Here is a 17034-nt window from a genome sequence, read left to right on the forward strand (position 1 = left end):
CCTGCTTTCCTGGGAATGGCTGAACACCTGCCTGCCCATGGGAAGTAGTGAACGAACTCCTTGTTTTGCTTGGCTTCGGTGCACAGCTTTGCCTTTCCCTATTAAACTCTCTCTATCTCAAACTATGAGTTTTCTACCTTTTATCATTCCAGTTCTCTCCCCATCCCACCAATGGGGAGTGAGCAAGCCCCTGTCTAGTGTTTAGCTTCCAGCTGGGCAAAAATATACATGAAAATATTCACATTATTATTATTATTATTATTATTATTATTATGTTTCATACTGTTAGAAAAACACCAACTAAACCAGACAGGAAGCACTGCATAATCCTATATTTTAGGCCAGGGAACCTGTTAAGCAAAATTTGTACACACGTGCCCACATTATATCAGTAAATAAACAGCACATAGACAAAACCAGAAACCACAACAGTAAGCAAGGTGTGTGGCAAGGATAGTTTACGCAACTACACTGCAGTGGGAATAAACTGAGAAAAAGTGTATATTGCTTGGTTCTTCTGAACAATTTAAAACAATCTGTGCAATGGGAAACCAGGAATCATAGCCCTTTAATGATCAAAAGTCATTTGAAAATTCAGTGTTAAGATAAACAGATATTCAGGCAGGAGACCTTCTGAATCAAGCTCTAGTCTTCTAAGTAGGTTTACAGAACTCCAAAATTTAAAATTTTAGAATTTACAAAGTGTATATAGAATAAGTACACTTAAAAAACCCCAAAACAATGCATTGAAAATATTTCATTAGCTGGCACCTATAGGAAGTTCAAAGTGGAAAACAATGATACAGAAAATCTCGTAGAAAGCAAAAGAAACTGAATACTTTACATGTTTTTAAAAGCAGCTATGTATTAAATTCATCCACAAAGACAATTATTCTTTCTCAGTTTCTGTTTGTATAATGTTGTTATCAAACATTTATTCTACCACTACCTAACAGTCAAGAATAATCATTCACTCTTTTTCTATTATGTTACAGCTTTTAAAATAGATTTTAAATTAGGTAATAGTTCTTCTGACTTCATTCCACCTTAAACCTTTCAGATCCTAATAAAGTTACATTTAACTGCATTAGAAAAGCAACATACAGACATAAAGAAATTAAACACTTGTGTTAAAATATTAGGTATCGAACTTAAATTAGCAGTGAGTTAAGAACTGCTTCAGACAACAGAAAATCCCATCTAAGCTACCATGGAAATAAACTAAAAATAAGAAATTTTAGTAATGCCTTAGAAAAAAATCACAGGAAGGCGGTAATGGCTACAACTGTTTAATGGCAGAAAATTCCCGGCTAAAACTATTGGAAGTTCTAACATATATTTTCATGCAGCCACTACCTAAATACAAAAAAAACCTTTTGCCTCACCGTTACTATAACAATGTTTATACTAAACGCAATCTAATTTAATACATGAAAGTAGAGTGTAAAAAGAAACATTAATGTACCTTGTCAAAAGGAATTCCATACTTTTTTAATACTGAGGGAGAAATCAGAGTCATCTTGTGGCGAAGAAAAGCATCACATCCTTGAGAGCTGCTTGGAAAGAACCCTAATAAGGCAAGAAAAGCAAAATTGTACATCTTTTCATTAAATCAAATATGACATCTTTGTAATATTTTTCAAAACTTAACAGTGTTTAAACTTGGTTTAGAATTTTTTATCATGTCATTCCTAGGTTCTGAGAGATTTCACAAAATCAAATGTACCTCCTAAGTTTTTCAACTGCTTTCCAGGGGCAGGGACTACAGGGTCTTCCTTGTTTGTCAAGAAGTGAAATAATTTAGAATAAATCTGGACCTGTATATTTAGGCGTATTTTCTTACCATTTAGAGAAATCATTGTTGCTGGGAGCTTTTTTTATGTTAATGTTCACTCTACACACATGAAAATCAACTGCAGTAAATAAATTTAGAAGGAGTCCATGAAGACTAGGTTTACCTAGCACTCACAATCTACACAGTAAAAAATACAACTTTCTAACTTCATACAATCTGCTGTGTATTCCTCTCATGTAAACGTTAGTTCATCATTCACAGAAGCAGCTTAATTCTTGGAAAAACACATTCATTATTCAATTACTAAAAAGAAAAACAAACAAACAAAAAAAAAAGAAAAACAACAATCACTTTCAATCAACTATCTGAATTTTTTTAATGTCTTGAAGAAAAAAAAAAGAACAATAATTTTCCGTAATATATCGCTTTCTCTCTAATGTTAGATTTAATTTCTTCACTCTGGTGAGTCTTACACATTATGTTCATTAACCACCCCAAAACTCCAGAACAATTTTAAAGTTATCGCATTAGAGTTGTTATATTCTTTGTACATTCAATCTAGCACACTCACCAGTACTGGAAGAGTAGTATTTTTCTGATTTCTCAGAAATAAGGTTAAGCAGCACTTAAACAGCAAAGCTATAATGTAGACTTCTGCTGGTCAGCATACAAGGAAGCCTGTAAAGTTGCCCTGAGACCAAATTTTATTCAAATTCATCATTCTTAATTTTTTTCTCACCAACAAGCACAGACTTCTTTACTCTGCCTTTGAATTGCAAATAATGTTGCAAGTTTCAAAAAGTACTATTTGATAGGCACAGTTTTATATATGTGTGGCTTCACTGACTAAAAGACAGTTAAAAGAAACTAGCCCACAATTAGCGAACTCCAGCAAAAAAATTGCAACTCTTTTTTCGCAATTAATGCCTGTAACATAAATGATAGCAATCAAAACTTGAGAATCTACAGTTTATGAGCATCAAGAAATTGCAGTCCTGAGCAGTATAATAGTAGAAATACACAAGAACTTAGAGTGAAAAATGTGATTGAAAGTGATACTTGAGACTTGAGGGAAGAGCTGGTATAAAAAGTAGCTAAAAGCTTTATCAATTAAAGCAGAGGAGTTTGACTGAATTTTTCTTGAGAAAACAAATTTTGTACCAAATTATGTTACTGCAATATGCTTAATTAGCTCACTACAAGATGATAAAATGCAAACGATGGGCACACATCCAAAACTTAAGTTGTACCGCTCCAGCTCCAAGAGATCAGACATAGCTCTGGCAAGTCCAACCAGAAGGCAGGCCTGTTGCTGAATTCCAAGAAAGTTGCAAGTAACACAGAGCAGCAGAACACAACCTGCTCAAAATCCACTTCCAGAAATTTACAGGAGAACATCTGCTGTGGTTACAGAGCCCTCACAGTGAAATAGAAGTGCAGCCTATACATTCTGTACCACTATAACATTTTTTTTGACTTGTCAAAGTCTACACTTTTTCAGCCTCATTCACCTTATTTTCTCAAAGGAACTCCCCTTCAATGAACAAGGAAGGAAAGGAAGGTAATATTTCCTCATTACAAGATTCTCTTTATCAGAAAGTCTTTTGTCTGCCAAGCTAAATGTAAGGTCACACAAGCTTTTCTTCCAGAAAATAAAATCCCTGTGGGAGAACTGGCTAACAGATGTAAAAAGTACTGAATAGAGGGCTTTGCATTAGAAATATTACAAGACTCTTACAAAAACATTAAATGCAGACCAATTCAAGATATGCCCACAACATTAAGATCCATTCTGAAATACCAAACTGATGTTAGAATTACTGGTTTCAAGGATTACCATGTAATCCTGCATGTTTAGTGAAATCCCACATCCAAAAGAAAAAATACTATCTAGAGTGTAACTACTATTCAAATTCTGTAGTACATTCATACTTTTAAGACACATGTGAAATCTAATTGAATCCATTAACATTAACCCATTAACTGTAAATCAGTTCTGCAAGAGCAGGTATGTTGTAGGAATTCATATGTAATCCCAGTTTCTTGGATGATCCCGTGAGACATGGCAGACCTATACACTATTCATCTTCTTGGAAATGATTACAAAGAAACAAAGTAAGAATTCAAAACAATTACTTCCAAGAAGCCAAGGAGAAATAATCACTCAGGGTAAAATGAAATAAGGTTGCTCATTGATTTATGTCCATGAGAAAAAGACAATCAAATTGAAAATTCTCCAATTCATGATTTACAGAAACACTGACATTTTTAACAGCTAGAGCAGAATTAGAACAGTCTACATGGTAAGTATGTCATTCAACACTTGGTGACCAAATGTTTGGGTACAAACAACTACAGTGAGAGTACCTTTATCCACCAAACTCAAGGTCCCTCTCAGCTTTTTAAAACCCTGATTTACCTAACACAAGCAGCAACAGCAGAGAGTATTTGAAAGCAAAAGCTTCAGACTGTATTAACAACCAAAATCATGCCCTTAGAAAACACCAAATATATACTCTTAACAGATCACATAGCCCAAAATACCTAGTCTTACCAATGCTATTTGTACAAACAAACTACTTTAACAGCAGTACTGGGCTGGTGAAGACACATCCTTTGTCAATGCTATTCCACCTCAGCATGATGCTTCCATAGAATTTAAGGGTTTATAATCCAAATATATGCTAGATAGAAGTCAAAGCCTTCTCATTTTTGGGGGAAAGGTGGAAGCAGTGGACACTCAGCAGATTCCTAGCTGTGGGATCCTTATGTGTGTCTCTTCCAACTCAGAATATTTTGTGATTCTGTGACTGAGGAAGACAGAATTCACACACAGAAGGCAGTGCTGCCCTGAGTCTTTAAAGTGTATATGAAATGGTTCAGGGATATAGAACATATTTTAAAAAATAAGTCCAAATCTCTAAATTATTGAGGGACGGTGAGCATTGCTACCTGGCAGTCTCATTTTTCCTTTCCACCCTGAGAGTGTCCTTCCAACATATCACATGCAGCTCATATTAGATGACCACATCAATATCACACCTACCACTCGGGCAAACTGAAGTGGATTGGGTTCCATTCCCTGGTTGCTTAGCATTTTCAAGATATTTGGAATGCTCCTCTGTGCTACTAAGAACTTTCCTGTAGTGTTTTCAATTACATTGTCCAGCTAAAATTATATATGCACAAATCACAGTACTATTCCCGAAAGTATAATTCTTCAACTCCATTGGACTGAACAGGTTGATTTGCTATATTATACCTTGAATGATCAAGGAAATCGCAATTTGGTCGCTAATAAAGTAATTATTTAATGACATCACATAAAATCATACTCTTAAGGAACTTTCAAATCAAATCCTGCCTAGTGCAATGAATGAAGCTAGACATCCTATAATTTTCAACACTTCCTTACTCAAGACTTCACCTGAAATTCAAAGGTGCCGCACTTCTAGTTAATCTTTTTTAAAAAAGAAAAAAGTAAAATAAAATCATAAAACTTTCAACATAAGAAAAATAACACCCTAAATTGCAAATATCTTTAATGTAATTTAATATTAATGAAAGTAAAATAAATCAAATTAACATAATTAAGCTCTAGGTTATGATTTTTTTAATTTTTATGCAGACCTTCATTTAAGGGACTGTCTTGGGGTGACAGATCAGTACTATTGAAACAAAGGCAGAGATTAAAGAAGTACTGAGTTTTCTAGTAATTCGCTTTTTAGATTTTGCTTTGGTAGGTACAAATACAAACTTTATATAATTTATTTAAATTATTTTCCCATGACCTGAACTAGTTTGATTTAACTTTCTGTGTTGAACATAAAAGAAATTAGGAGGGTAAGTTTGCATGACAACAACCATCACAAAGAAAAAATGGCAATTTGTATGCTATACAAAGCAGAGCACAAAAGCCACAAACAGGCTTTCAAGTGGTATGAAATACAACCGTAGGTATGCCCAGATGAACATGTATGTACCAGCCTCAAGTTTATTATCTCTTAAATAAAACTTTCCTAACTTGACTGATATCAGTTGAAAAAACCTTCAGTTCTTCAACTGCTGATGTTTTCTCATTCAAGAGCCTTAGAAGTTACGCAAGTTCTACTTCAAGTCTCATTTCAACAATTATTTTGCTGTCATACACAATAGGTAATGACTTCTGCATGAAATGAAGTAATTAATACTATACACCCTACAAAGCATTGTATAACAACCATACATACTTCCAATATATTAAACTTCACTTTAGTTTCTTCTTTAGCATAACTGAACATCACAGATAGACGTCATCTCCCTTCTGAAACAGTTTCTGCACTCAAATGATCTATTAAAAGATTTTCAAAATCCTTCAATCTTTCCTGTCTCATTTGCCACTCTGCCTCTATTCTCTTTATTTTCTAACCCATTTTGTGAAATAAAAAATCCTTAAGAATACCATGGTATTACAGATTAACATAACAGCACGTATAAAAATTGCAGTTAACAGCTTACTTGAGATTTTTATTACATTTATGTCTACATAAAATTAAAAAAAAAAAATCTACATAAATGAGAAAGCAGCTGAAGGGCAAAATCAAACTGTTGTCTTTATTAGATGCAAGTCTAATGTATTTCAGACAAAGCATTTGTAGGCGCCACAGTCAATCAAGATTTCAATGGAAAGCAAAAATGAAAGCATTCATGCACAAAAGGCATGTGTTGTAATTGTGATGTGCAGACAAGATAATGGAAAATATTCTAGCCTTCCTTTAATTTTATCAACTGCTGCCTTGACTTAGACAACCTGTCACATGTAATGTATTATTTTATTATTTTAATTATTCAATTCATTCAATTAATTCAGGAGGCATCTGGCCATCGGAGCTAACCTTCTTGAACAAACTACCTTTTTTTGCCTTCAAATGTTGCACTCATGCAAAAATATTTTCACTACACATGCTATTAAGTACAAAGGTCTCATTTACACTATGTTTTATTAATGTTTTCTCTTAAGTGACTTGCAGCCGTGCAGCTTCCTTTATACTTTCACCTTTGTAAGACACCTTACTGTGAAACAGGCTGCATTTTAGAAGGCACCAGTTGCAAAGTCGAAGATCACAGCATGGAAACAGTAAGAAATGGTAATTTTCAGTTTAAAAAAAAAGGTCCGTTATCTTTATCGTTAAGTACTACAGCATTATCTTCTACACTCCATTCGCAGCTATTAGCTGGACCAAAAATATCATGAAAACAATCTACTCACAGAAAAATATCCCAGACTACATTAAAATCAAATATTAAAAACTTAGCTTCACAGACAGTATTTCCTAACTCATCTATCTTATATTGCTGCTACAATAATAATCTCTGTATAAGTACCTAGTTTTCCTACAGAAATGCTGTTTCATTCACTAAATGTAATAGAATAAACACTATTTGAAATTTTATCATCTCTGTTCAGTATCTGACTCTACGGTTTATTTGCTATTTTCTATTCAAAACATAGTACTGAAATAAAAATAATTAAATAATTATCATAAACATGATTCATCAAGGAAGTTTTACATTCACCCCACAGTTCTTTATAACTTACATAATTAAGAGCAGCAGTGGACAACTTACACTGTGCAGATGTGCCCAATTCTGACTAGCACTCAGACATCAAGACCCTGCTCCCCAGTAGAACCTACTGGTTTCTGAAAAACAGTGGGCTTGGAGATTTCCATTTCTCTGATGCTTAATGTCCCATTTCTATTACTGTACTACGCCACCATCAGCAGTAAGAGGGCTGTGCACCTTCAGGCCAGTTTTCTAACATAACACTTTCTTTTTTCATGCAGCAAAACATGTATCTCCAAAAGCTACCTACTTCCTGAATTTGTATACGTTACTCTACTATCTCCAGAAACCAAGGTATTTCAAACAAAAATCTGAAGGAGCTTTTTTTTGTCTGCAACAAATAATGCCATGCCTCAATACCACTTTATTTTTAGAAATGGGTGAACAAGTGTTACTGAAGCTGCCCATTCCTTTCTCTCACTGAAAATAAAGAAAAATTCGATGCATACTCAACTACAGGACACTTAAACTTGAATGAAGAACACTGCACAGCTGTTATCAAGCAATATGAAATCTGTAACAAATGCCAGAGCAGCCATAAAATCACATGAAAAGTCTATCTACCCAAAGATGTTGCTCCCATCAAATGTCAGAAGTGTGTACAGAGAAGCGTTTATATACAGCATGAAAAGTTGGCTTCCTCTGACTAATCTAGTAGCAAATAGTTGCTGCTCCAAGGCTTCCAAAGCCAGGGGCAGTTCCTATGCTCCTCTAACAGATTTCTGTGCCGCTGTGTTCCAATCTCCCTCAGAATCCATGAAAATTTTAGAATCCACCAAGGAGAGTACGAAATGCCTACTGTGAAATAAACCATCTCCTTAGGCTTACTTTGAACCTGCCAAGACACTTCACTTGGAGTCTCTACATACACTGGAAAACTCAATGAACAATAACCTTTTGGCCCACTTTGCCCAGTCATCGCAGATCTTTACTATACCCCCTTCCCTTTATTTACATTCCTTCTCATTTGGAAGTTAGAGCTTACTAGCAATTATGAAAAGGAAAAGGCAATTTTTTCATCAGTCCTAGTGTCCCTCTCTGAAATTTTTCCAAGTCTCTACTTCTTTTACTCCTATCATTTCTTGTAAAACTAAATTATTGTATCATGCTAAGGCAAAGTCCATTGCCCAGCCTACATGTTCCAATTTGTTTACCAGTGAAAACCAAACAAAGTGTATAAAGGTCTATACTTTGCACTTGAAGAAGAAACTGCAAAGCAAAGAAAATGAGTGGTAACTTTCTCAAACAAAACTATGACGAAATTTAGGAATAGGAAATGTAATTATCCAGGTTGAAATCTGTTCTCCTGAGACATGCTTTTAAGACTGGAAATTCACAGGTCTTTACTTTCACATCTTTAACTGCCTTCCTACTGTTCTCAGCAACAGTTTTATTATAGCTCAGAAAAGAGTCATGCACCTATATAGTAAGAAAAAAAAAATGGGTGTGAAAACAAAATGTACACAAATTTTCAGAATTTTGTCCTGATACACAAGATGTAAATATGAACTTTCAATAGCATTCCTTCCCTCTAATTCCATTTCATTAAACACTCCATTCCATAATTCCTTTAATACTTAATAGCAAGCTATAAAACATGAGCTGCCAGGCCAAGAAACATCCCTAAATATTCCCATGTTCATAATTTGCACTCTTAATTTAGAAACAAAAATAGAGATGCAGTATTACTGAAAATAAAACAAACTACTGAGTGAGAATCTTTCTACAGACTAGTGATGTTTATCCCTTAGACCTCAACCTTACAACCGTTATCTCTGCTCCTTCTCCCAAATGTTTCTGCCATCTCTAAATGATAAAAGCCAGTACATGCTTTAGCTAAGTGGATCTATATGCCTGTTCAGTAGTCAGCAAGCTGTTCACAAATAAGACCTAGTGTTTCTACATTTTGTCTGCTTACTCTTTCACAGAGGTACTAACCAGGACTCCATCCTCTACCCAACCATCAACTTCGATGAAACTTTGGGAGACTCATCTGTCTTCAACATTTGTATCTCTGTGTCAAATTTGGGTAAGAAGTTAAGACTCAAAAAGTTGCTTATGAAAAGAAGCTAGGACAAGAAAAAGCAAGGGCACAAAGAAGACAAAGACACTAACAATGAAAATCTAATGAACAACAAAATACTAAGCCTCATATTTGTAAGTTTCACTAAGCTAAAAATGCCGGTACAAAAAAAAGTTCTATTAGAAGGAAGAAGAAAAAGAAAACAAAAATTTAAATCTTAATTAAAAATTTTAAATTAATTAAAAATTTAATTCCTCAGAGCAATAATAACGTAGACACGTAAAAGTCACAAACATTAAGTAATAAAACAGTAGGTGAGTCAAGAACAATGTTTCTCACTTTCCTGGAGATTTGTCCTTCAAACATCATACATATGGAAATATTGAAAATACTACCTTGAGCTAGTCTTTCAAGCCGTTTCCCATGCTCTGGAGGAATAGCGTACCTATAATTCACATAAAGAAAAGGATTAAATGCTTAAAGACATAATTAATACAAAAACCATCATTCATGTGTGATAAATATCTAATAATACAGAAGCCAAAAAAGATTAAAGACTGAAACATTACACAGAAAAAAAGTATACCAACATCTAAGGAAAAAATACAGACATTGGGTTTTGGGAGGGCAGGAGTTTGAGGAAAAAAATTAGCTTATTTCTAGTTTAAACATTATATTATGTAGTTCAAAAATGTTACATTCACTATTTAAAGTCATGTACATTGACAATATTTGATATTATTACATCACCACAATTAAAAAAGACACACATACTTTATTTTTTGAAATGAAATGAAAAAATGTAAAGTAAGTCTCATTTATACAAGTTTAACTTCCTTGAATTTCACTATGCTTCACAAGACACAGGGGTTTAACAGAAAAATATGAGCATTAAACATCTCTTTTTTCCTATAAGCAAAAGCTGTGGAATAAAAGGGTTACTTGCCCTTGTAGAATCATTACAATTAAGAGTTTTAAATTATTAAAGAAATAGATTTTCTTTAATTTAAAGAACTGTGCATATCTTAGAACCCCACTGTTCTTACAATAAACTAGTTTTTTTTAAATTCCGCATGCTATCTGCAACGATTCAGCAAAAATACAAAAGAACATGTTATTTTAATGCTTACTGCAGCCAAAAAATAGAAAACTATTGAAAAGCTGTTTCATTTCTGCTTCTCTTTGTTATTAACATATTTACTGCACTTCATGGATTTACTGTATGTTTTAATTAGGATTTATTATTGACTTTAACTGCTTTAATATGTGATATAAAAGGCTTTTGTTTCAGTTTACTGTTGCAATAACACCGGATTGATTCTTCTCTATAAAAAAAATATGGTTCAGAAAAGAAGAAAATGTATATTCAGCTGTATAAAATAATCCAAATCCACACTGTTAAATTAAGTAAACATAGAGCCTTTTACTACACTGCGAACACATTTCATTCATCAGCCCTGAAAACTCACTCAGAAAAACAAGCAATAAACATCCCCGTACCTCAAGTTGTTATTTGCACACACATTACAATTCTACTCTATTACAACTGAAACACCTGCATAGAAGGAAGACCATTACAGAAGTCAGTGCAAAACACATGCATACTAACAACCCACTCCAAATGGTATTAAACAGAGACTTTAAGCTTACTATGCTCAATGTTTGCAGTTTTAATCAGAATTTTGCCGTCTCATAAAAATGCATTTTGTTTCTCTCCATTTGTACTTCCAAAGTGTTTGTGACCGTTTTTCACGCCATATTACGCATGCACCCATGTATCCATACCAATCTAAACTACGTTTGCCATCCTTCACACTCTATCAGAGAAAAATGCTTTGTATAGCATTAGATACTATATTGTATGTCTTTAAATACACAACTCTATAAAGCAAAACATGAACAGATACTGTTTATGTCTAACAAAAAAACCTCAAAACTAGATACTGTGCTTTACTTTACTTGACTCTAATTGAACTGGTGCTCCTCCTAAAATGTTACTTCTTCAAAAGTACACGTTAATAACAATATGGAGCCACATGCTTCCATTTGTACACATAAACATGTCAATATTACAAAAATACAAAAGTGAACCAAGCTTTCAGTAAGTCTTTTGGAAAGACAGTGCATAGTTTAACTGGACTACAGCTATTTATTTAGCTAATCTAAAATTACAAAGCAATACAATACATTCAATGCAAGTAGCTGCTTTTCATTATAGTCTTCACTTGGGTTGTGTGGTAACATCTGCTACTCAATCCTTTACTTCTTCCCACTGTTGCAATTGCTTGTTCCTCACAGCTAAGACAAGCACTAAGGAATGGAGACAGATGACCCTTTGTGCCATCACACATTAGGAGTGCCAAAGTCACTCTCAAGACAGTTCAGGCTTGGTTCCTAACACAATTTTTTAGAAACTGAGCTTAGCACATGTGCACCTGCCCTGCATGGTGAACGACATGAATCTTGCTGGATTCTCGGTCTACTCTACATTAAACAAAAAGCTCTCAAATTCAAATGACCAAGTCAGAGAAAAAAAATTCACTCTTAGTCTCAACAGCTAGTTTATACGAGAATTTGAGCAGTTAAAAGCTTTTATAAAAATATCTTCAGCTTGTGTCCAGCTTTCTTTTAGCCACATTACCAAACAGCCACTAACATTTGTTTGACTTCTCACATATTAAGGTCCAGTCCAGACACCTTCAAAGCAAATGCAATGGACATTAAATGGTAAATCACTAAGATGCGAAAAGAGTGTTTCTTAGATAACAAGCAAATAAAAAGCAAAAAGTTAAGACAGAAAGGGAAATGACGACACTAACTAGATCTTAATTTTACCAGTTCACAAAGACATACTTCGTAAAGTATGAAGAGTCTTGTTCATTGCTAGTCATACTACAAGGATAGAAAAAATACGGTACATCTACTATTGTTCAAAAACATCTTCTGAAATGTGTCTTAGTTCAGCAAATCAAGGATACTGGCTATAAGATAACTACAAATAAGTAATAAATATTAAACTTAAGTCATTAACTGGTAATTCTGAAACATTTTTTCATGTATGTTTTCAAGATTAATGCTTCCACACTATTTTTCAGTGTGATTTAACTAATTGCACCAAAAACAATGAATCGTTGCTTTACTGTGCGAAAACTACTCAGCCAACCAAGATGATCATCACACAAGCAGCCTCTTCTGTCCACCCAATCATTCTCATGTCAGTGACTGTTGAGGAATGGTTAGAGGATCAGGGACACGGGTCCCTGGAAGAGCTGTACAAGCAAACACCTTTTTAGCTTGACATAAGCAGGCCTCTTGCTAACTGCAAAAAAAGGAAATCATGAGAACAGAAATCATGAGAATAAAGAAAGAAGGCAGGGACACAAACACAGTGTTCTTGACAATCCTGTTATAGATAAACAACAGGATGTGCTGACAAGATGTACTGACCATGAGAGATGAGGAAGAACCCTGATTTCCCAAAATCGCAACATTAGCAATACATGCAAAATGTAGCTTTTTACCCAGCGTCAATAGAGAAGTGACAAGTATGCATATTTGAGTGTATAAAAGCAAAGCCTGAATTTCAATAAACTGAAGCTTGCATTATCAATCACACTGATTGTCTGCATGTCTTCCCTCGCTGGAGTCAACATCATGGCGCCTGAACAGGGACGGCTCTTATCTCATTCTCACTGACCGAAGCGAGAGACCGGAGAAGCACCAGTAGCAGCGACCAGAGGGCAGAAGATCGGCAGCTGCAGGCAAGCGTCTGATCCGTGCCTGGACTGACCTACAGGGGGGTCCATCGTCCGGCTGACGAGGGCTAACCTGAAAAGGCTGCACAACTCCTGTCGACAGGGAAAGTGTTAGGACACAGGTATGGAAACAGAGGTGGCCCTTGATTTATTTTTACGCTTTTTAGAAAAGCGCGGAGTTAAAGAGATAAACCTTTGTAAGGATTTAAATGGGTTAGTGGCGTTCGGAAAAAAGCAAGGGCTCTTTAAGGACCCAGGATCATTTTTTCACGAACACCAATGGCAAGAATATGGTGCTTGTTTATGGAATCTAGTTATAGACAATAATAAAGAAGCTAAAAAGTTAATGAAGCCATGGAGAGCAGTAACTAATTGCCTTAAGCAGTATCATGTTGAAAAACAGGTAGCAGCAGTTGCAACTGCCCACGTAGAAGGGAAAGACCCCCCACCTGGTATGATGTCATTAGGAAGTGATTATGCCGCCGTGCCTCCAACAATGAACACTATAGTTGTTCGACCTCCTACAGAGAAAGCTGAGATATCAGGGGGAACAACAGGGGAAGGGTCCAAACCCAAGCCCACTGCTCCTCCCTTGGAGGAGGAAAGTGAGCTATCAGAAAGTGAGAAAGAAGAACTAGAGCAGGAAGCAACCAGATACCATGAAAGTCTTGTTACTACTAACAGCATTGGTAAAAAAGGAAAAATTAAGGCATGCCAAATCCCAAGTACAAGAGTTAATCGAGTTAATTGGAGGCAAATAGCAAAAGCAGCTCTTGAGCATAAAGACTATGAACTCGTAGAATCTATCGGAGATCCTTTAGCTTTCCCCGTAATTTATCAGATGGATAGAGAAGGTATAGCAGGAGAGTATAATCTCGTGGACTGGAAGTTGTTAACTCAGCTACGAGGCACAGTCAGTGAGTCAGGGCTGCACAGTGAACCAGCTAAGCAAATGTTAAACTATGTATGGGGAAGTGGGATTCTTTGCCCAGAAGATATTAAAACTATTGTCAGAATGATTATGACTCTGTCACGATTAATGTTGTGGCAGGTACATTGGAATCGGCTTTGTGATGCCTCTGCTAACACGCCCCGTGACCCACCAAGACCCTTTAAATGGGGTCACAGTGGAGCAGCTTATGGGTGTTGGGCGGTTTGCCAGAGTTGAAATGCAAGTACAAGTGGGGCCAGAAAGATTATTGGAAGCTATGCGACTTGCACAGCAAGCTATGTCCTATATAAAAACAACACCCCCTCAGCCCTCCCACCTATCGATCAAGCAAGGAAGGGACGAGTCATTTGCAAGCTTTGTTGATAGAGTTACTAATGCTATAAACAATTCTGATGTACAAGAATGGATGAAAGGAGCATTGTTAAGACAGTGCATAACAGAAAATTGTAACTCTGCCACCCGATCCATAATAGTTACATTGCCAGCAGATGCACCAGTAGAGCTGATGCTAGACAGAATGAGCCAAGTACCAGTAGGGACACACGCAATGCTTGTGGAAGCTGTTAAAAAGTTAGGGAAAGATCTAGTGCACGCCCAAAACCAAGCTTTTGCAGCCCTCACCCCACTGAAAGGAGCAGAAGCACCAAGAAGTGGGAAAGTCTGCAACAAGCCCATGCATTAGTGCATGAACAACTAAGCCAAGGACATTTGCAACCATCTACGAGTCCATGGAATACTCCTACCTTTGTGATCAAAAAGAAATCAGGAAAGTATCGATTATTGCATGATTTGCATGCCATTAATGCTCAAATGCAAGCCATGGGAGCCCGGCAACCTGGTCTTCCCAACCTCGCAGTTGTGCCCGAGAACTGGCATTTGTTAATAGTAGATTTAAAAGACTGCTTTTTTACTTTGCCGTTGTATCCTAATGACATGCCTCGTTTTGCCTTCACCCTCCCTGCTATAAACAGGGAAGGACCTGCGTCTCGATATGAGTGGACAGTGCTTCCACAAGGGATGAAAAACAGCCCCACCTCGTGTCAAATGTATGTTGATGCTGCATTAAAGCCAATTCGGACACAGTGGCCAAAAACTATTATTTATCATTACATGGATGACATCCTTGTCACTCAGCCAGACCCAATTACCCCCCAACACGAACTTTTGCTTACTAATCAGCTAAAACAGTATGGCTTGATTGTTGCACCAGAAAAAGTTCAGCGTACACCTCTTTGGAAGTATTTAGGGTGGAGCATTACCGAAGCGCAAATCAAGCCACAAAAATTAACAATTCAAACTAATATTAAGACCCTGCAAGATGCACAAAAACTCATGGGTGACTTGCAGTGGTTACGGCCAGTCGTAGGCATCAGTAACGAAGACCTAGAGATACTGAGACCTCTGCTGAGAGGGACTGATCCCTCTTTGCCAGTTCAGCCCACATCAGAACAAATCAATACTATCCAGCGTATCAGTACTGTTATTGCAGATAGAGCAGTTGATCATATGGATGCTGACCTCCCAGTCAATTTTACGGTCCTCCACAGAGAGAGTCAACTTATCGGTGCACTGACTCAGCGCAAAAAGAAAAAGGGGGAGCAAGTTAGGGTCCTGGAATGGAAGTTTACAAGCCTACAGCCCAAAATAACATTGCAATAAAAAATCGACAATGTAGCAGAATTAGTACAGAAAGGCCGCAACCACATAATACAAGTCACTGGACAAGAGCCAGGAACGATTTATTTGCCAATGAAACAAGATGAGCTCGATTGGTACTTGCAACACTCTCAAGCTCTACAAATCAGCCTGCTAAGCAATGCCCAGCAAATTGAAGTACAGCCGCTTAAAGCCCCTGTACTGAAATGGATGGCTCAGCATACATGGATTCAGTTCCCTAAAAGAAGTAAACAACCACTACAAGGAGCAGTAACAGTGTTCACCAACACCAGAAAGAAGTCTCGGCGAGCAGCTGCGACGTGGCGAGTTCAAGGTCAATGGTGTCATCAGATACTAGAGGCTGAACCTGGAGACTCTTTGCAGACCCCTTGAATTAGCTGCAGTGGTCTGGGCATTTAAGCGGTGGTTGACTGTTAAGCTCAATGTAGTGTCAGACTCTTTATACGTTGCTGGCATCGTAGAACAAATAGAGGATGCTAGGATAAGGGACATAAGCAACAAGCGCTTATTTGAGCTGCTGCGTCAGCTCCAGTCAGCCATTGGTCAGAGAACATGTGCCTATGCTATAATACACATCAGGAGTCACAAATGGACAGAGGACCTGGGCAAAGGGAATGCTTATGCAGATCAGTTAGTCTCAATGACAGTACCACTGAGTGAGTTTGCAAAGGCACAAGAAGCCCATAGCACATTCCACCAGAATGCCAGAGGCCTTCATAGACAGTTTGATGTTACTATGGAGGAAGCTAAGAGAATAATACAGGCATGTCCTACACGTAGCCATCATGGTCCGGGCCTCGGTATTGGGGTTAATCCCCGAGGCTTAGGCCCGAACGAAATATGGCAAGTGGATGTGACCCATGGTCCCGAATTTGGCAGACTGAAGTACATGCATGTCACCATAGACACTTGCAGCAAGTTTATATGGGCATCATTTTCTGTTACTAGCCCAAGGACATGGTTATGAAGATTTTGAAGGAATGTGCTGTATGAATTTATCCGACCATTCCCGATCAATTCACAGGCAGATAAAATGAATTGCATCAATTAACCAAACAACTGCAAAAAGAAGACAGTTTTGGCTAAGAGGGATGGTTGAAATCCCTGGGCTTAGGGCCATGGTTAGTTTCACTGGTACAACACTTGACCACCGTAGGACTACTAATATTATTCATAATAGTGTGCTTACCTTGCCTGTGCCAATGCTTGCAAAGAATGATATACTACA

The 17034-nt window shown here is 36.7% G+C and overlaps 1 protein-coding gene across 7 annotated transcripts in view; it reads right to left on the reverse strand.

Moving 5' to 3' along the window:
• KDM4C (lysine demethylase 4C) overlaps nt 1-17034 on the reverse strand; it is a 320050-nt gene that overhangs the window by 267440 nt on the left and 35576 nt on the right. For all 7 annotated transcript variants that reach the window (XM_048290787.1, XM_048290783.1, XM_048290786.1 and 4 more), the window contains exons 6-7: nt 9818-9867; nt 1466-1569 (exon numbers count right to left, since the gene is read on the reverse strand). In XM_048290787.1, coding sequence (XP_048146744.1) covers nt 1466-1569; nt 9818-9867 — 154 coding nt within the window. The remainder of the gene's footprint in view (nt 1-1465; nt 1570-9817; nt 9868-17034) is intronic.

This window comes from Corvus hawaiiensis, chromosome Z (assembly GCF_020740725.1).
Source record: "Corvus hawaiiensis isolate bCorHaw1 chromosome Z, bCorHaw1.pri.cur, whole genome shotgun sequence".
Taxonomy (NCBI): Eukaryota; Metazoa; Chordata; class Aves; order Passeriformes; family Corvidae; genus Corvus; species Corvus hawaiiensis.